Raw genomic sequence first — 21,910 nt, 5'->3', positions numbered from 1 at the left:
GTCAAAAATTCCAGCAGGTCCCCCCCCCCCCCCCCCCTCCCCCCGCCACGCCAAGGCACAGGGCGGAGAAGCTGGCCTCCACCCCCCCTTCGGGCAAGGCGAAGGCTAAGACATCTGCCCCCACTCCCACCTGCAGCCCAGGCTGGTCCGACACCCTGGATATGGCTTCTAGGGGCCCTGGTTCGAGCCTCACATGCACCACCCCTGAGATGACCTTAAAGACCTCCCTCCAATACCCCTCCAGTTTCGGACAGGACCAAAACATATGAACGTGATTTGTGGCGCTCCTCCCACAGCACTCACACACATCCTCCACCCCCTCAAAGAGTCAGCTCATCCTCACCCTCGTGAGATGCGCCCGATATACCACCTTCAAGTGTATCAGCCCCAACATTGCGCACAAGGTTGAGGAGTTTACCCTCCGGAGCACCTCACGCCAGAGCCCATCCTCCATGCTCTCTCCCAACTCTTCCTCCCACTTCTCTTTAATCCCCTCCAGCAATACCTTGTCCTTCCCCCAGAATCCTCCCGTAAACCGCTGACACCACCCCCTTCTCCATTCCCCCTGTCGTCAGTACCTCCCCCGACAATGAGGAGGCCGGCGCCATCGGGAAGCTCTGAACCTCCTCCCTGGCAAAATCCCTGACCTGCAGATATCTAAATACGTCCCCATGCTCCAGTCCATATTTCAACCCCCAGCCTCGCAAAACACCCCGCCCAGAAACAAACTCTTTAATACCCTAACACCTCTCTCCTCCCATGTCCAAAATCTCCCAGGATAGCACGGTGGAGGAGTGGATAGTATTGCTGCCTCACGGCGCCAAGGTGCCAGGTTTGACCCCGGCTCTGGGTCACTGTCCGTGTGGAGTTTGCACATTCTCCCCTTGTTTGCGTGGGTTTCGCCCCCACAACCCAAAGATGTGGATTGGCCACACTAAATTGCCCCTTAATTGGAAAAAAGGATTGGGACACTCTAAAAGAAGAAAAAAAGAAAATCTCCCATCCCACTTCACTGGTTCAAATCTATGATTAGTAAATCAGAGTGTTGAGTTTTAATTGTGCTATTAGTTACTGCATGTGGATTTGATGTATTTTGAAATGCCTTGGCAACTCCACAATAACCATATCGAAGCATGAACTAATTTGTTGGCTGCAGCTTAAATCATGAATGACAAATATACATAAAAACTTCAGTTGCCTAAATTTTCAAAATAAAATTTTCTCCACATCCCTAACTCAATGGATGTGAGTGAGAGAGTCCATGCAGGAACAGTGCATTTGTTTTTGAGTGCTTAACCAAAAATGGTGATGCTTAGTTCTGGCATCGATTTCTAGTCTGAATATGTCAATTCATCAAATGTCGTCATTTGTCTTGTTAACTGATTCTTACATTAGGAAGTTGGATGGTGAAAATATGGCAATATTGCTGAAATCAAACAGTCATCCCATGCAGTTTGTCCTTTGAGTGCAGTACCATCATATTAGATTTTAATTGGCGATGTATGGTACTGCATCTGGAATTTACATCACGTTGCCCACAAGTTTTTAAAAAAATGTCTTGGGTAAAAGAAGTTGACTTGTTCATTGGTCTGATATTTGAGGCAACATTGCTCTGCAAGTGGTTTGAGACTCCTAACTGGCTTCCGGGTGCGGAGCCTCCTAACTGGCTTCCGGGTGCGGAGCCTCCTAACTGGCTTCCGGGTGCGGAGCCTCCTAACTGGCTTCCGGGTGCGGAGCCTCCTAACTGGCTTCCGGGTGCGGAGCCTCCTAACTGGCTTCCGGGTACGGAGCCTCCTAACTGGCTTCCGGGTGCGGAGTCTCCTAACTGGCTTCCGGGTGCGGAGCCTCCTAACTGGCTTCCGGGTGCGGAGCCTCCTAACTGGCTTCCGGGTGCGGAGCCTCCTAACTGGCTTCCGGGTGCGGAGCCTCCTAACTGGCTTCCGGGTGCGGAGCCTCCTAACTGGCTTCCGGGTGCGAAGCCTCCTAACTGGCTTCCGGGTGCGGAGCCTCCTAACTGGCTTCCGGGTGCGGAGCCTCCTAACTGGCTTCCGGGTGCGGAGCCTCCTAACTGGCTTCCGGGTGCGGAGCCTCCTAACTGGCTTCCGGGTGCGGAGCCTCCTAACTGGCTTCCGGGTGCGAAGCCTCCTAACTGGCTTCCGGGTGCGAAGCCTCCTAACTGGCTTCCGGGTGCGGAGCCTCCTAACTGGCTTCCGGGTGCGGAACCTCCTAACTGGCTTCCGGGTGCGGAGCCTCCTAACTGGCTTCTGGGTGCGGAGCCTCCTAACTGGCTTCCGGGTGCGAAGCCTCCTAACTGGCTTCCGGGTGCGAAGCCTCCTAACTGGCTTCCGGGTGCGAAGCCTCCTAACTGGCTTCCGGGTGCGAAGCCTCCTAACTGGCTTCCGGGTGCGAAGCCTCCTAACTGGCTTCCGGTCGCGAAGTCTCCTAACTGGCTTCCGGGTGCGGAGTCTCCTAACTGGCATCCGGTCGCGGAGCCTAACTCGCATCAAGCTGGAAGTAATGTATATTAAAAGGCTGTGGAGTCGTCTGTATTGTTTGTAATTTTTGGCCAGAGCACAGGCTAGAATTATCTGTTGTTTTATATTGTCTCACACCTACTTTGTTTGATATCTGGCTTGGTAATATCAGGGAGTGGCACAGTGGCATTGTCACTGGACTAGTAAACCAGAAACCCAGGGTAATGCTTTGGGTCCTGAGTTCAAATCCTGCCACTGCAGTCTTAATGTCACTAATGTCCTTTAGGGAAGGCAATCCATAAAGGATCACCTGGTCTGTCCTACATGTGACTCCAGACCCTCGAGGGCAATAAATGCTGGCCCAGTCAGCAAAGCCCATGAACAAATTTTTTTTTTTATAATGTTAAACCAACAAAAGACTTGCATTTTTCTGTGAGGTACAGCGATTAACAAAACATTATACAGAGGTCACATTTCAAAGTGTGCTTTTGAAATGGTCAATGTAATAAACTGCTTGAGTGCCCAATCATCCCATTAAGTATCCCAATCATCATTGCTTTGAATTCAGTCAAGAGTCGTGAATTCAGGAAAGAGTCATCTAAAGACAGAATACATGCAACTTACATTTAATTCAGCGACTACTTTGTCCTTTTGCCAGCAGTGTTTGCACTGGCGATAAGGTGATAACCATTTTATTTTTAAATAAGTATTGAGTTTGGCAAGAGGTTTCCTCCAATTTCACCATCAATTTTTGAAGCAAAGATTTTTGTATGTTGCCTTGGGAGTTGACCGAGATTAAACCCATGCGTGCAACTTTGCTGAGAAGCGAGTGAAAATGTATATTTACAGGAGTGCCCGTAGAAGAAAATGGTTTTGGAAGATGACCACTGAGCTGAAAGAACAGATGTGGATATTCCTTGCTTTAATTCTGTAAAGTTTTAAGTGTAATAAAATTTGGACTTTATTTTGCGGTTATGTCTTATTATGTGGAATCCAAGATTAAACTACATGTCAGTATAGGTTTGAGCAGAACTCTTGCTGTGTTCCCATAATTCTTCCTTGTATTTTTAATAATCTGCTTGTTGACCTCTCATTTCTTTAAGGATGCATCAAACCTGCTATCACACAATATTTTAAAACATATGAAACTGCACACTCTTGAAAGGAAAATAAATAACACAGCTGATCTTATTTGGTTTCTAGTGTTCACTGGTTTGTGCATGCACAATGAGCAGGTGGCTTTCCTTAACCTTATGAGATCATTTTCAACCATTAAGCTGTTGGCAGAAGTACAGGACGCAACTGCATTTAATAGAATCATAGAATTTACAGTGCAGCAGGAGGCCATTTGTTCTACATGATGAAAGGGGCTAGTTCTGTGCAACCAGTCTCTTGTCAAGCGAACGTTTCTCCGCTAAACCTTATTGCTCTTTCGGACTTCCCAAAATCTGTCTCGCTTTCTGGTTAACTATTTCCCAGCCTATCAAGACTTGTATCCACTGCATCTCAAATTTCTATTATGTCTACTGGCTCATTTGAAACACTCCCATAGGGGGAAATTGCTGACTTGCTATTAACTTCATAAACTATTTGAACATCTCAGTAACTATGCATGTCCATGTCTTTGATTGTTGCAGCCATATAACTGCTACATGTACATTAATTTCAGTTATTGATTCAAATAGCCCATTGTTGAATGGCAAAGAGTGGCCATATCATCCTGTTTATTGGTAGCAATGTTGAATGTGCACAAAGATTAAGCCTGTTTGGTGACCATATAACTTTTGCTTCTAACAGAACCAGATCCAGTACCTCAAACAAGTTCAACTGCCCAGTGCTGCTCAACTCCGATCCACCTTGGTTGATCCTGCTATTAACTTGTTTTTCCTTAAAATGAAGACTGAACTGGAACAGACTAAAGACAAACTGGAGCAAGCCCAAAATGAACTGAGTGCCTGGAAGTTTACACCTGATAGGTAAACAAACAAAATACTCCCCAGTCAAGACCTCCCTGACAGTCCCACTGCAAGAATGTATGGTGGGATGGCCAAGTACTCTCTTAACAGAGCAAGACAGCCTCAGCCTTTGAGCAAAAAAATCCAGATTCATTTACTACTCAGCTTGTTATGCTTAATGTAAAACATTGTCAGATGAACGTTCTGTTTCAGCTTTTTCCCCCTTCTACTTCAGAGGCCTGCAGGAGTCGGACTGTTCTGAAGAGTGGGCCTGCATCCAACCAAAAAAAATACTTGCCCAGTTTAGACACTTGAAATTTGGTTATTATAGAAGAAAATAAAGGGAGGAAAAGAAAAGAAGTCACTTTTCTGCAAAATGGGAGTGTAAAATCTGCTGCACACTGTTTCTGGTGGCTGAGTTTGCAGTCTGAGTTTGGAGGAGAGAACGTAGCTTTTCTCATCTCAGACACTGAGCCTGAATTGAGTTCGTGTAAATTCATTTAGTCGAATGCCCTGCACTCAAAACGTTGCGCTCGTGACTAATAGACACTGGAAGTCAATTTGGTGTAAGACTGAAGACTTCCTGCTTGTTCACGGTGAACTGTCAAGAGTTGAAAAAACATTGAAATGACTTTAGAGCACAGTCAAAGGTTTCAATAATTTTTTGAACTGGCCGTCAACTCTTATGATGTAGAGTTGAATTTATAAAGCCATATTTTCATATTGATTCATTCTGAAGCAACATTCCCTCTACTGTGATTATGGTTTATTTAATTTCATTAACTAACCAACTTGTATGTACCAAACTGTGAGCAGTCTTATAAATGTAAGCGGAAAATTTGAAATCTAACTGTTTGGTTAGTTTTTTTGTCAGTGATATTTAAACCCCTTCCACTGGCTAACTATTGGAGAAAATGTTGTTATTTTTTTCTTCAAAACTTGCCATTTTTGTATTGGGCATTTGATTTCTGAAGTGTTGCCATCAGTGACTTGTCTGGAAACACAATTGCAGTTGTAGAACCCAAGTGTATTGAAATTTAGTTTTATTCTAGGAATTGCAAGTGATTATTGTAAAGGTTTGCACCAGATAAAATGTTACTTTGGGAAAATCTGATTTTCCTGTATTGAAAGATCTTTTGCCATTGGTGGAGAAATATTAAATCACGTCTGTTGGAGCTGAAAGGTGATATCGTGCCCTTCCAGTTGAATGAGACAACTTATCCAATTGACATCCTTCATATACATTTCAGAAAATCTGTCTGGTATGTAACTGTAATCAATATGTTACAAGTAGGTTTCAATATCATATGAATTCTGTTGTTTCTTTATATAGTGCTTTATCAAAATCTCTTATCCTGGCTGTTGTGAACTAAACAGACTAATTGGGCACAATATGAAAATAGAACTGAAATGAAATTAAAATCGCTTACTGTCACAAGTAGGCTTCAAATCAAGTTACTGTGAAAAGCCCCTAGTCGCCTCATTCCGGCGCCTGTTCGGGGAGGCTGGTATGGGAATTGAACCATGCGGTTGGTCTGCTTTAAAAGCCAGCGATTTAGCCCTGTGCTAAACCAGCCCTAATCACTAGTTCTGATTTCAAACAGTGACAACAGCTGTTCACTAAATCAGAAGTTCGATCCTTCATTTGTCTAAAAATGCCAAGTTTGGGATACCTTTTGATTTTACTTACGGAAATGGAATGCTAAGTATGTGCACCACACCACTTGCTTTATTTACAGTTTTTTTTCTGAACCAGTTTGAGAGCTCCCATAAACAAAACCCCATGACTGCAATAATTCTGGATATTTTGCTTCAGAAGCAATGTCTAGGTGGCGATTTTTATTTTTTTTTTCCCAGAAAACGAAGCAGCTCCATGCGATGAGATGTAATGATGACTGGATGAGAAGTTTTAACGCTGTGAAATTCAAACCATTCTGGTGACTGACAGGGAAAGAAAATATACACTGAAGTCCCCAAACTAGTTTTTTAAATATATCTTGACATTTTTCCAAGAGCTTGTTGTAAAGTTCACAGTGCAAGTTGCTGATCAAAATCTAACCCTTTTTTCCTATGTTCATATTGTGGGGCATATTCAGCCTTTATTGTACAGTATTTTGTATAATTTATTTTAATACTACAAGATGACCTACTCCAGTAAAAAGAAAAGTTCATATAATTTTAAAACTGCAAAACATAAATTTATTGTTCAGTGAAATGTTTTATGTTGCATCAGGATAACTGTAAAGTTGAAAGGTCGAACTGCTAGAGATTTGTTCAAGTCAGTGGAAAGAATATTTTAATTTCAGTTTATCACAACATAGATCTTTGGTTTTCCTTTGGACCTCCATTGATTAAAAGTACATGCCATGCTCTTTTCATGACAATATAATTGCTTCTATTTAAGTGCGCACGTTGAGGGCCATGAAGTTTGACCCCAGTTTTAAAATTATTTCCGATTATTGATCAGGTGGGAAATCTGTGCAACACAGTGGCGCAGTGGTTAGCATTGCTGCCTCACAGTGCCGAGGTCCCAGGTTTGATCCCGGCTCTGGGTCACTGTCCGTGTGGAGTTTGCACATTCTCCCCGTGTTTGCGTGGGTTCGCCCCCACAACTCAAAAGATGTGCAGAGTAGGTGGATTGGCCACGCTAAGTTGCCCCTTAATTGGAAAAAATAATTTGGGTACTCTTAAATTTATTTTTTAAAAACACGTAGGAAATCTCACTTGGGCCTGGCAGAGATGAGTCTTAAATTCTACCTACAAAATAGTCTTCAGGGTTTTTGAATTTGTAATACATTAAAAAAAAATTTAATTAATCGTTTCTTCTGTTGTAGTTCAGACGAGTCTTGTAAAATAAGAATTGTATAGGAATGTGTGACTGTTTGTCATTATGCATTAGCGCATACCATTTCTAAATATAAAAGAGAAACTGCAGCAGACAACGTCAAGTTCAGGTCATGGTGTAAATCTCTGCCAAAGTATTTTGGAAGAACTATTAAAGTGGTGATGGATACGATTTAAAAAATATATCAGTTTTATGAAAATTAGCATTACTAAGAAGCATCTGCAAATCAGTTACAGTGTTAAGTTTTGTTTGATACCTATTTTTCAGTTCTGTTGTAATAGGCATATATCAGTATGACTTCATATCAGTCTGATCCGTGTCAAATTTAATTTACCCTTTAAATTATACACTGCTATGGATCTACTCCTTCATTTGAGGGCATGGTTGTGCTTTTATTGTTCTTGAAGGTGCAGGGAAAGGTGGCAATAGAATTGCATTATTATGCATTCACTGTCCTCATTCTATTTTGCCGATACGTTGTGTATTTCTGCATAGTGATCTATCATTGATTGCTATGAGTCCAGTTCCTGTGCTTCCAAAATTATCAGCGTGTTTGGTTCCTGTCATAACCTTGTGGTTTTGTGGTATACTTCAAGTCCAATCCTGAAGTTGTAAAGGCTGTTACCACTGTTTTGTAATGTGTGCGGTTTCTGGTCTTAATTGTCAATCAGTTCAACAATCTTTGATCATTCCATCGCTATTTTGGTATTTTCTTACTTTCTCAATGCTTTTTGTGTTAAATCTGCTGTTGAACCATCAATTTTAAAATATCAAATCTATATTCAGTCATCTGAAATTTTTATTGTGTTCTCTTTCTTCCTTTTAAATTGCATTAGTGTTGCTTGTGATGCAGTTCGGTTGCACCAGAAGTAGTCTGGCCACTTGGGTTGAAATTTTGTTCTTCCTGTGTGTTGATAGGCAATTTGACCATTGGAGGCTTTATAACCGAGTCTACACCTGCTGTTGTCCTCCCCCAAAGTGTGTATAGACCCATTTCAGCAAGAGTTATTGTGTTATATGTTACTGTGTGGGAGCTCAACATTTATTTCTCCCTTTTCCCAAGGCTCCCTCCCAAAACACTGAGGCACTCGGCCTATTTTTATTAACCTGCTGTTGCCTCAGCTCAAATCAGCTAGGTCAGTGCAGCCATGAGATTGAACCTGGGACCTGCTGGGCTAAATACCCTGTTTACCACACCCCGCAGAGTATCTGAGAGCTTTGACTAAGTATGAGTTGAGTTGAGACTGTTGTTTCTTATGCTGATGCTTCTCTGATATTTACCTCCCTTGAGATCAGGGTTTAATTGCTGTAAACGTGTACTTTTTGTTATCTATCCATTTGTTGGGTTTACACTATTATAAATATATCTCTGGGTATGTTAATTCCATATAGGTTCAGCATTGCAACCAAAAATCCTGCAGGAATGGCTGACATTTTCTTCCAGAGCATCACTTTTTTTTAAATGATGAAAAGCATTTACATATGAACGTTTGAAATATCATGCATTTAAAATGGGAGTGTCCAGCCACAATGGCTTGAAATACAGTGGGCTAGAAATGTTGGGCTTCAATAGCATGTGGTGATTTCCATTTTGTGAAGAACTGTCGTTTCCCTCTGTGATGGTAAGTGTCTATCTTTACAGCCAAACGGGAAAAAAGCTGATGGCCAAATGCCGGATGTTAATTCAGGAAAACCAGGAACTGGGAAGACAGCTGTCCCAGGGACGCATTGCTCAGCTGGAGGCTGAATTAGCCTTGCAGAAGAAATACAGTGAGGAGCTCAAAAGCAGTCAAGATGGTGAGTGGAGTTTAGACATTTCAATTAGTAATGAGTGTTATTGTATGTGCAGTGGGGCTGATGTACACCGTTTAAAACACACGGTGTGCTTTTAATACATTTTCTCGGTTTCTCCACTGTTGCTGAACTATCAGACTGTTTATCCGACTTCCAGAACTGGATGAGCAGAAATTCTGGCAAATTAATTGGGAAAATTGAAGCCATTATTTTCGCTCTGCTCACTGGCTGTCAACTCCAATCCTCTCCCTAAACCTTGGAGTTACATTTGACCATATGAGCTTATGATTTAATTTGTAACATCGTCTGACTCTGTCCTGTCTCAGCCCATCTGCTGAAATCCTCATTCATTCCTTTCTTGACTATTCTACTGCACTTCTGACTGGTCTTTCACATTTTACCCTCTGTGAACTTGTAATCCAAAACTCTGCTACTCATGTCTTAACTGTCAGCCTGCTGATGAGCATTGACCCTAAAAGCAATGTCTTGATTTTAAAATTCTGATCTGTGTTTCTAAATCCCTTCATGGCCTCTCCCATCCTTACCTCCTGGAGTCTCTTCTAGCCCCCCACCTCTGCCACCTGTGCTCCTCTTATTTTGGACTCTCGAGCCTGATTTTAATTGCTCCACCATTAATGGCTGTGCTTTCCGTTGCCTAGGCCCTCAGCCCTGGAGTACCTTTCCTATATGTCTCCACCTCTCTGCCTTGCTTTCCTTCTTTAAAACACTCAACACCTATATCTCTAATCAAGTTCTGTTCATCTAACCTGATATCTCCTTATGCAACTTTATATAATGCTCCTGTGAAGTGCACATTCAAGGTGTTGCAGAAATAGAAGTTTTTTTCAACTTTAGTTCCAACTTTCTGCAGACATTTTGCTTGCAATAAAATATGCATCTGTTTGGCTCATTTGAGGGCAGCACGGGGGTGGCGCAGTGGTTAGCACTGCTGCCTCACAGCGTCGAGTGCCCGTGTTCGATCCCGGTCCCAGGTCACTGTCTGTATGGAGTTTGCCCACTCTCTCCATGTCTGCGGGAATTGGGTACACTAAACTTATATAAAAATATGCTTGGCTAATTTGATAGTATTCTTCTCTGAGTCAGAGGTTACGTTCAAGCCCATTTCAGGACTTGAGCACATGAGACCATAAGACATAGGAACATAATTAGGCCACTCAGCCCATCGAGTCTGCTCCACCATTCAATCATGGCTGATATTTTTCTCATCCCCATTCTCCTGCCTTCTCCCCATAACCCCTGATCCCCTTATTAATCAAGAATCTATCTATCTCTATCTTAAAGATACGCAGTGATTTGGCCTCCACAGCCTTCAGTGGTAAAGAGTTCCACAGATTCATCACCCTATGGCTGAAGAAATTCCTCCTCATCTCTGTTTTAAAAGATTGTCCTGTCAGTCTGAGGCTGTGGCCTCGGTTCTAGTTTCTCCTACCAGCGGAAATACCCTCTCCACGTTCACTCTATCCAGGCCTCACGGTATCCTGTAAGTTTCAAGAAGATCCCCCCTCATCCTTCTAAACTCCAATGAGTACAGACCCAGAGTCCTCAACCATTCCTCATACAACAAGCTCTTCATTCCAGGGATCATTCTTGTGAAATTCCTCTGGATCCTTTCCAACGCCAGCACATCCTTCCTTAGATATGGGGTCCAAAACTGCTCACAATACTCCAAATGGGGTCTGACCAGAGCCTTATACAGCTTCAGAAGTACATCCCTGGTCTTGTATTCTAGCCCTCTGGACATGAATACTAACATTGCATTTGCCTTCCTAACTGTCGACTGAACCTGCACATTAACCTTAAGAGAATCGTGAACAATCGTGAACTCCCTTTGTGTTCTGATTTCCTAAGCATCTTCCCCATTTAGAAAATAGTCAATGCCTCCATTTCCCTTTCCAAAGTGCGTAACCTCTTTTCCACATTGTATTCTATCTGCCACTTCTTTGCCCACTCTCCTAGCCTGTCCAAGTCCTTCTGCAGCCCACTTGCTCCCTCAATACTACCTGCCCCCTACAGATCTTTGTATCGTCTGCAAACTTAGAAACAGTGCCTTCAGTTCCTTCATCCAGCTCATTAATGTATATTGTGAAAAGTTGTGGTCCCAGCACCGATCCCTGAGGCACACCCTAGTCACTGGCTGCCATCATGAAAAATACCCCTTTATCCCCACTCTTTGCCTTCTGCCAGTCAGACAATCCTCTATCCATGTCAGGATCTTGCCCTTAACACCATAGGCATTATTTAACAGTCTCTTGTGTGGCACTTTGTCAAAAACCTTCTGGAAATCTAAATAAATCACGTCCACTGATTCTCCTTTGTCTTAACTTTCTTGTTACTGCTTCAGACATGACCTCCCCTTGTGCTGACTTAGTCCTATTTTACCATGCACTTCCAAGTATTCCATGATTTCATCTTTAATAATGGACTCTGAAATCTTACCAATGACCAAAGTCAGGCTAACCGGCCTATAATTTCCCGTCTTCTGCCTCCCTCCCTTCTTAAACAGCCGAGTTACATTATCCACTTTCCAGTCCTCTGGGACCCTACTTGCCTCCAGTGATTCCTGAAAGATCACCACCAATGCCTCCACAATTTCCTCAGCTATCTCTTTTAGAACCCTGGGGTGTAGTCCATCCGGTCCAGGTGACTTATCCACCTTCAGACCTTTCAGTTTCCCTCGGACCTTCTTCTCCTTAGTGATGGCCACTGCACTCACCTCTGCCCCCTGATTCTCGTGGAGCTCTGGCATCCCACTGGTGTCTTCCACCTTGAAGACTGATGTAAAGTAACTATTCCGTTCCTCTGCCATTTCTTTGTTTCTATTATTACTTCTCCAGCCACATTTTCCAGTGGTCCAAAGTCTATTTTTGCGCTCTCTCGCATAATCCAGTACTGTGGTAGTGCTGCATTGTTAGGATGAATAATGCCTTAAACTGTTATATTAGAGATGAAAGATCATTCAAAGGAGAGCAGGAAGTCAATGTCCCTCCCTTACCTCGTTCATCCAGTTGCTGTTTGTAGAACGTATCACCGAATGATCATTATTTTAGTTGTGGCCTTTAATCAGATAAATACAAGTTTTTAAAATTGGTATTCAGTGAAGCTGTACAAAGTAAGGTTGGAACATAGCTTGCATGTATAGTAAATTCTTGATCTTCAGAAAACTATTGATTTTCTCAACTGGGAACCAGTTGCCCAGCCTGTTATACCAATGTTCAGCAAATGTTGCACAGTTCAAATCATGAAAGGGTGTGGGGTTTTTTTTGGAAGAATATTTTTATTATGCTAACCTATTATTTTTGAAACCATATTGTACCATGGTGCATTTTAAGACCATTATTTTGGTCTAATTAAAGAGAAATTTTATTGCCATCATGTTCTCCCAAAATAGCACACCAAGAATAGTGAAAGACTCATGGTGTTGCAGCCATTCGTAGACACAATGGTTCTAGTTTATTCCATTGTGGGTATGTTTCGATAGCAATCTTCTCATCTCTTAACTGTCTGAAGGGCAGATATAGAATGGAATTTATGGCCATGATCAATTGGGGAAAGTATAGATTTATAAGAGACTTGGCTTTTTTTGTTACGATATTGGTTAGATGAAGGAAATATGGTGGATGTTATAAATTAGCTTTCAAATGGGCTCAAGTGTCACATAAGAGGCTCATTACTAAGACAATTGCCTATATTAAAGGCACTATAGCTGGGCACTGTACCTGCATAATTTGGGAGACTACTGTGGGTGGGGCACAAATGAATCGATAAAAACAAGAATTGCAAATGCTGGGAATACTAAGCAGGTCTGACAGCATCTGTGAGAGTTAATGTTTCAAGTCTAATGTGGCTGAGGGGTGAATAGATTTTTTTGGATTGGAGATACTGGTGTGCTCTGGGCTTTAACCTGGGTACTCTAATGTTTCACTTGTGTTAATCATTTTGATATATGCATAAAAGGCATTTCATCAAAATCTACAGATGATGCAGGTTGCCAAGAGTGGGCAGATAAATACAATGTACAGGTATGTGAAGTATATTTAGTTTGGGAGGGAAAGGGCATATCTTAAATTATTTAAAGTAAAGAAGTGCAAGATACCTGGAGTTGCGGTTATTTAGATTATCATAGTGCTGTGGACCAGGGTTTAGAGAGCCCCAAAGTGTTTCATGGAGTTCACCTGACCCACAACTTTGAATAGATTGTGGTTATGGGGAACACACAGGCTTACTCTACAGGTGTAATACAACAGAAATCTACAGTACTTTTATGAAACCAGTTAACACTTTATAAACCCACAGTAAACATCTTAAACCATCAACCAACACCAATAAATCCCCAAAGAATACAGTACTCTATGGATAACCCTTAATAAATTCCCAAACAACATCGGAAGACAAAAGACCTTTTTTAACACCGAGATCAGGTTTAAATTCTCTACTGAGAGCAGTCAGCACTTTGAAATCAACCAAATGATCTAGAGATAGTCATTAGATTGCAGAGAGATCAAAATTACACCTTCTTTGGCTGGCTGCAGCTCCAACACTTAAAACGAAACTAAAAAACACAGACACACCCAAGCTTTTCCTCAAAGCGAAACTAAAAAGCAGAACCACTTGAGCAGACAAACATTTTTTCAAGTGACATGACACCCCTCTTTCTCCCCCCCCCCCCCCCCAAGAAAAAAATTAACCGCCCAACTTCAAGATATATTAATTTTTCACCTTTTCACTATCCTTTAAGAAATATGGACAGTGAACATACATTTTTTTTAAACAAAACAAAACACGCACACATTTAATAATAACATAGTCCATTTGTGTTTCCTCCAACTGGAATCCTTCTCGATTGACAAGTCTGTTTGAACAAGAAGGTCTTTGCACGATCCATCCATTTCTCTACGCCTCGGCATTTCTTTTTAAAGTTAGATACTTTTTAATTCTCCAACACAGGAGCATTGGTATCACAGCTTGCAGGCAGTCTGCTGAAACTCCGCTGTCCACTGAAATTTTCGACGTTTCTTCAAGTCCATCGGTGGAGCAACCACGCTGCAAACATTTGATGCAAATGTTCGATCAAATCCACTCATGCCAAGAAATCGCATTATTTCCCTTTGTCTCAAGGGTATTGGAAATTCCTCAATAACTTTTGTTTTCACATCCCGTGTGACCATTCAACCCTATCCGATTGTATGGCCAAGGAAAGTGACTTGGGCATTTCCAAATTCACTTTTGGCTCGGTTTACCACCAAACCCACCTCCTAAAGTCGATTGAATAGCTCCATCAGATGTTTTAAATGTTCTTTCCATGTCTGGCTGAAAATGACCAGATTGTAGATATATACCACACAATTGGGTGATCCTGAAATGACGTTCAGTTAACCGTTGAAATGTGGCTGGGGCGTTTTTCATGCCAAATGGCATAACTTTGAATTGGTATGTAACCATCTGGAGTCACAAAAGCTGAGATCTCCTTCGTCCTTTCGGATAAAGGTGCCTGCCAGTAACCTTTAAGTAAATCCAGTTTGGAAATAAAAGCTGATTGTCCCACTTTCTCAATGCAATCCTCTAAACGTGGGATAGGATAAGAGTCCGTTCTTGTAACTGCATTAACCTTTCTATAGTCCACACACAACCGTTGGGTACCGTCCGGGTTTGGTACCATCAGAATGGGTGAGCTCCATTGGCTGCAACCCACTTCAATTATGCCATTTTTAAGCATACTCTCAATTTCTTTGTTAACCTATGCCAATTTTGACGGGTTAAGTCTATATGGATGTTGTTTGATTGGAACAGCATCATGTATAGCCATTCTCATGCTTCCCAACTTATCTCCACAAACTTGCCCATGTGATATCAATAACTTTTTCAGGTCAGTCTGTTTTTCCTCTGGAAGCTAACTCAACCATTTATCCCAATTTTTAAGAACATCCTCGTTTTCCAATTTCACTTGAGGAATGTCAAATTCAAAGTCATCTGGATTTGGTTCGTCACTTTGAGTTAGAATCATTAAAACTCCCCCTTTTGCTCTCTTTCCCTTTCAAAGTACCTTTTAAGCATATTCACATGCCAAACTCGGTGAGTTTTCCTTCTATCTGGCGTTCTTACCACATAATTCACCTCACTTAATTTCCTTTCAATCTGATAAGATCCACAAAACCTTGCTTTTAAATGTTCACTTACCACTGTAACTCCTCCACAATCTTTTCAACTGTACTATTATGTACTGGAATGGCCTCTGGAAACCTAGTAGACACATCCATTATCGTCAAAAGATATTGATTCTCACTTTTCGTTTTAGGAAGCGGTCCTACGCAATACTAAAACTTTATCTCCAGTGGCGAAACTACGAACGTTGGATTTCTTGTCCGTTACCCGTTTCATCACATTTTATGCAACTTTTAAATGTTGTCTAGCCAATTCCCCTGCTCTATTTAATCGTTCCCTAAAATTTGACACACAATCCAACAATTTAAGTTCTAATTTCTCACGCACCAATTTTTCCTTAATCAATTTAAGTGGTCCTCTTACCTCATGACCAAAAATTAGTTCAAAAGGACTGAATTTGGTTGACTCATTAGGTGCATTCCTAATTGCAAACAGTATGAATGGAATTCCTTTATCCCAATCCTCTGGATGGTCGTATCAATGAGTCTTCAACATTGTCTTTAATGTCTGATGCCACCTTTCTAACGCTCCCTGCAATTCTGGATGGTACGCAGTTGATTTAAATTGTTTGATTCCTAATATATCCATAATTTCTTTGAGTAACCTTGAGGTAAAATTTGATCCTTGATGCGATTGTATTTCTGTGGCTAGTCCATATCTAGTAAAGAATTTAAGTAACTCCTCCACAATCGTTTTAGCTGTAATATTACGTACTGGAATGTCCTCTGGAAACCTATTAGACACATCCATTATAATCAAACGATATTGATTCCCACTTTTCGTTTTAGGAATTGGTCCTACGCAATCAATTAAGACCCTTGTAAAAGGTTCCTCAAATGCTGGAATGGGTATTAAGGGCGCTGGTTTTATCACTGCTTGAGGTTTCCCTATCACTTGTCATGTGTGACATGATGGACAAAATGTAACTACATCTTTCTGTAGTCCAGGCCAATAAAAATGTTTGTGTATTTTAGCTTGAGTTTTCCTTACTCCCAAATGACCTCCCACTGGTACCTTGTGGTACACCTCCTTTCTAAACCCTACCGGCAATACTACTTGATGAACCTCTGCCCACTTTTCATCCGCTTGCATATGTAAATCTCTCCATTTCCTCTTCCGTGTATGCTATCTGATACATCCATTTTATTTCTATATCTTTCTGTTGTAAGTCCGCCAATTTTCCTGAGCTAAAAATAGCCGCCTCATCCTCCACCTGTTCTTGTTCTTTTCCAACCATCTGATCAAAAATCGTTTTTGATAATTAAACTTCAACTTTATCTTCACTCTTTGATTTCTCCCCTTGTCTTAACCTGTGACTTTGCGACCTTGTGACTACACAATCCGGAAAAATCCCAGGGTACTCGTCCTTCAGCACTTCAGTTGTCTGATTTTCCACTGGTTTATCAACCACAGTAGGCATCACTCCCACCTGCGATCTAGCTATATCATTACCCAAGATAAACTGTATTCCTGGACAAGATAGTTTCTCTATTACTCCTACTACCATTTCACCACTCTTCACTGGACTTTCCAACCTTCCCTCATATAATGGAACACTACTCTTCTCATCCTGAATTCCACAGATTGCCACCTTTTCTGGTAACATTCTTCCCAAACTACATAACTCCTCATTTCTTACCATTAATTGACTAGCTCCCGCATCTCTTAAAATTGTGACTTCTTTACCTGCTCCTTCTGGTACACATGAGTAAACTTTACCCACACAAGTAAATTGTTTAACGACATCTGGCACCTTCTTATCAATCACCTCCTGATCAGGCTGTACAATCTTTTGCACCTCCTTCGCTTCACTTGGGCTTTCCTTTACCACTTTAACAAACCCTTATCCTGTTTTACCATATCCGCCTACCCAGTGCTTTTCTTCAATCACCAACACTGTGACTTTACATGGCCTAGTATACTGCAGTGAAAACATTTGAAACTTTTCATGTCTCTTCCACCCTCCTGGATTTCCTTTTTAATCTTGAGGTACACTCTCCTTATTCTCTCCCATCAGATCTCCTTTACCGTTACCACTTGAGTATTTCTCATGTTCCCAGTTTCTATCTGCGTGAAACTGATGTTGTAAACCAAGCTTTGATTCATGAACTTATTCAGAATCATCTGCCATTTCTACTGCTAACATTTAACCCTCTGCTCTTCCATGTGAATTCTCACTACATCAGGAATTTAATTTTTAAACTCCTCCAAAAGTATAATTTCTCTCATAGCTTCATACATTTGATCTACTTTCAAAGCCCTTATCCACCTATCAAAATTACTCTGTTTGATTCTTTCAAACTCCACGTATGTTTGACCAAATTCTTTCCTTAAATTTCTAAACCTTTGTCTATAGGCTTTGGGCACTAGTTCATATGCACCTAAGATGGATTTTTTCACCTCCTCATACAACTCGGATACCTCCTCCAGTTGTGATGCAAACACTTCACTAGCCCTACCCACCAGCTTTGTTTGAATCAGTAATTCCCACATGTCCTGTGGCCATTTCATTTGTTTAGCCACCTTCACAAATGAAATTAAAAAGGCTTCTACCTCCTCGTCAAACCTTGGCAATGCTTGGACATATTTAAATAGATCCCTACCAAGCCTTTGACTATGACGTTCTTTCTCACTATCCTCATCACGATCCTCCAACTGTACATTTCTCTTTACGTCCGCCAATTTTATCTGACTGTCATGTTTCATGGCCATTTTCTGAAGCTCAAACTCTCTCTAGAACATAGAACAGTACAGCACAGAACAGGCCCTTTGGCCCTCGATGTTGTGCCGAGCAATGATCACCCTACTCAAACCCACGTATCCACCCTATACCCGTAACCCAACAACCCCCCCCCCCCTTAACCTTACTTATTTAGGACACTACGGGCAATTTAGCGTGCCCAATCCACCTAACCTGCACATCTTTGGGCTGTGGGAGGAAACCGGAGCACCCGGAGGAAACCCACGCACACACGGGGAGGACGTGCAGACTCCACACAGACAGTGACCCAGCTGGGAATCGAACCTGGGACCCTGGAGCTGTGAAGCATTTATGCTAACCACCATTCTACCGTGCTGCCCCAATCTCTCTGTTTATCTTTTTACCTGACCTGTATCTCCTTTTCTCTTTTTGTTCTGCTGGGACTATTCTTTCTGTTTTCCTTTCTTCTTGCTCTTTTTCCTCTCTGTCTTTCGTATTCAAGCTGCTTTAAGTCTTTCTCATGTTCCATTTGTTTAATTTGTAACTGAATATTTGCCATTTCCAATGAATCAGACTGTATCTCAGGCAATTTTAAAAGCTTAGCTAGCGCCATAATTACCTCATCTTTTCGCATTTTATCAGGTAATGTTAACTGCAATGTTTTTGCCAACTCTAAAAGCCTGTTTTTAGTCTCTGTCCGTAAGGTACTGCGTGTGACCATCTCCACCCACAAAAACTATAGAGCTTCTGAAAGAGCCATTGTCCACAACACACTCCCTACTTAAACTGAAATACCACACCTGAAAATGCTCACCCCTCACTGTCTTTAAGTTCACAAAGCCAACTCAATAGATAGACTTTTATCCCCTCGAGCCGCCAATTTGTTATGGGCCAGGGTTTAGAGAGCCCCAAAGTGTATCATGGAGTTCTTCTGACCACAACTTTGAATAGATTGTGGTTATGGGGAACACACGGGCTTACTCTGCAGGTGTAATACAACAGAAATCTACAATACATTTAAATTAAAACAGTTTATTTATGAAACCAGTTAACACTTTATAAACCCACAGTAAACATCTTAACAGCTATCAACACCAATAAATCCCCAAAGAATACAGTACTCTATAGATAACCCTTAATAAATTCCCAAACAACATCCAGAAGACAAAAGACCCTTTTTAACGCAGAGATCAGGTTTAAATTCTCTACTGAGAACAGTTATCACTCTGAATTCACCAAATGATCTAACGATAGTCATTAGATTGCAGAGAGATCAAAATTACATCATCTTTGGCTGGTTGCAGCTCCAACACTAAAAACTAAACTAAAAAACAGACACACCCAAGCTTTTCTTCAAAGCAAAACTAAAAAGCAGAGCCACTTGAGTAGACAAACATTTCTTAAAGTGGCCTTCCCATGACAATAGATGGGGCATGCAGGTTGAAATGGTTATGCAAAATGGCAAATTCCGTTTTCTAAAGGGCCATTAAATATAAAAGCAAGGAAGTGATAAATTTGTACAGGATATGTTATGCCAAGTTGGAGTCGCTTTGTCAGTTCTGTGTATCACTTGGAGTTTAAAGTTGTGCATAGTATTGAGAAAAATCACATCATGTATACGTTTCTTTTCTAAATGTTTTTATTGGGTTTTTGAACAAAGTATATTTACTGTTATGTACACAGGATAAGAGACATCATATATATAAATAAAGAGAAGGGCACAACCAAACATACCAAAGAAAATAGTAAATAATTTAAAAAATGAAAAATAAAATAGAATAACTGGTAGGGTATTGTGCACCAGCTCAACAGCAGCAACTCTTTGAACCTGGCAAAATTATTTACAACACATAAGTGGCCGACTGTTTTTTTTGGGGGGGTGGGGGGGCTGGGGAGGTAAATATATATTTGGGTGCCGGAGAAACAATTACAGTGGGCAATACTTGAATGGGTTTGGTATTGTTGTCGCTTGCTTCTCCTGGACGGATCTCGCTGCTGTCTCGCGCTCACCTCCGCTTCTGCCGTTCCTCCCGTCTTTCGTCTTTATTCTCCTCGTTCCCTGCTCCTGGAGATGGCATATTTGTTATTGTATCCCGTGCCTTCCTTCTGGTTCTCATTTCCCTGACCCCCCCCCCGGTTACATAGAACAGTACAGCACATAGAACAGTACAGCACAGAACAGGCCCTTCGGCCCTCGATGTTGTGCCGAGCAATGATCACCCTACTTAAACCCACGTAACCCGTATACCCGTAACCCAACAATCCCCCCATTAACCTTACACTACGGGCAATTTAGCATGGCCAATCCACCTAACCCACACATCTTTGGACTGTGGGAGGAAACCGGAGCACCCGGAGGAAACCCACGCACACACGGGGAGGACGTGCAGACTCCACACAGACAGTGACCCAGCCGGGAATCGAACCTGGGACCCTGGAGCTGTGAAGCATTGATGCTAACCACCATGCTACCATGAGGTTCTCCTCTCTTGTTCTCTATCACTTCCCTCTCCCCCCCCCCCCCCCCCCCCCCCCCCTCCTGTGATTCGCCATTCTTTCCTCTTAGGTTTAGCTGTCCTTCCCCCACGGGTCTATCTCTCCCTCTCATGCTTTGGCGACTTTCCCTTGATACTTGGCTACCTGGCTATTCTTCCGCTTGTTTGTTGGCCACAAACAGGTCCCGGAACAATTGCATGAATGGCTCCCACGTTCTGTGGAAGCCGTCGTCTGACCCTCGGATGGCAAATTTGATTTTCTCCATTTGGAGAGATTCCGAGAGGTCAGACAGCCAGTCTGCAGCTTTGGGTGGTGCTGCTGACCGCCAGCCGAACAGGATTCTATGGCGGGCGATCAGGGAAGCAAAGGCAAGGGCGGCCACCCTCCACCCCAGGAATAGATCTGGCTGGTCCGAAACCCCAAAGTCCATTACTTTCGGGCATGGCTCCACCCTCATCCCCACCCCTTTGGACATTGCCTCAAAGAAGGCTGCCCAGTACCCTGCAAGTCTGGGGCAAGACCAGAACATGTGGGCGTGGTTGGCACCGTTCACATCTATCCTCCACCTCCGGGAAGAACCTACTCATAGAACATAGAACAGTACAGCACAGAACAGGCCCTTCGGCCCTCGATGTTGTGCCGAACAATGATCACCCTACTTAAACCCACGTAACCTGTATACCCATAACCCAACAATCCCCCCATTAACCTTACACTATGGGCAATTTATCATGGCCAATCCACCTAACCCACACATCTTTGGACTGTGGGAGGAAACCGGAGCACCCGGAGGAAACCCACGCACACACGGGGAGGATGTGCAGACTCCACACAGACAGTGACCCAGCCGGGAATCGAACCTGGGACCCTGGAGCTGTGAAGCATTGATGCTAACCACCATGCTACCGTGAGGCCCCCTATGCTACCGTGAGGCCCTCATATGGGTTCTTGTTAAGTAGGCTGTATGTACCACTTTTAGCTGTGTCAGGCTGAGCCTTGCACACGTGGAGGTGGAGTTGACCCTATGCAGTGCTTCGCTCCAGAGTCCCCACCCTATCTCAATCCCCAGGTCCTCCTCCCATTTCTTTCTTATTGCGTCCAGTACGGTGTCGGCCCTTTCTATCAGTCGGTCATACATGTCACTACAGACATCATGTATATATACATAGAGGTATGAGAGGTTATTGTTGGGAAGCGACATTAGAGAAGGTTAAAAGAGAACGTGGGGGTTTTGAAAACTATATATAGCTTTGAGAGGATACATAATTGGTTCTTGTTCCGATCAATTATATACGGCAGATATTGTATCATTACTGCAGGAAGGAAGGATGGTTTTCTCAGATTATTGAATATGGTTCTCTCAAGTGCTGTTGAGGCCCAAATTTTTCTTTTTATTTCTAAATTTAGAGTACCCAATTCTTTTTTTCCAATTAAGGAGTAACTTAGCGTGACCAATACACCTACC

At 42.4% G+C, this 21,910-nt stretch overlaps 1 protein-coding gene across 5 annotated transcripts in view; it reads left to right on the top strand.

Annotated features, from left to right (window-relative positions):
• Positions 1-21,910, top strand: part of LOC119969103 (WT1 associated protein) — a 110,258-nt gene that overhangs the window by 73,590 nt on the left and 14,758 nt on the right. For all 5 annotated transcript variants that reach the window (XM_038802322.1, XM_038802345.1, XM_038802338.1 and 2 more), the window contains 2 exons: positions 4,272-4,450; positions 8,917-9,071. In XM_038802322.1, coding sequence (XP_038658250.1) covers positions 4,272-4,450; positions 8,917-9,071 — 334 coding nt within the window. The remainder of the gene's footprint in view (positions 1-4,271; positions 4,451-8,916; positions 9,072-21,910) is intronic.

Source organism: Scyliorhinus canicula, chromosome 1 (genome assembly GCF_902713615.1).
Source record: "Scyliorhinus canicula chromosome 1, sScyCan1.1, whole genome shotgun sequence".
NCBI classification, from domain to species: Eukaryota; Metazoa; Chordata; class Chondrichthyes; order Carcharhiniformes; family Scyliorhinidae; genus Scyliorhinus; species Scyliorhinus canicula.
Note: the sequence above shows the minus strand (reverse complement) of the source record. Positions and strands in the feature narration are given on the sequence as shown.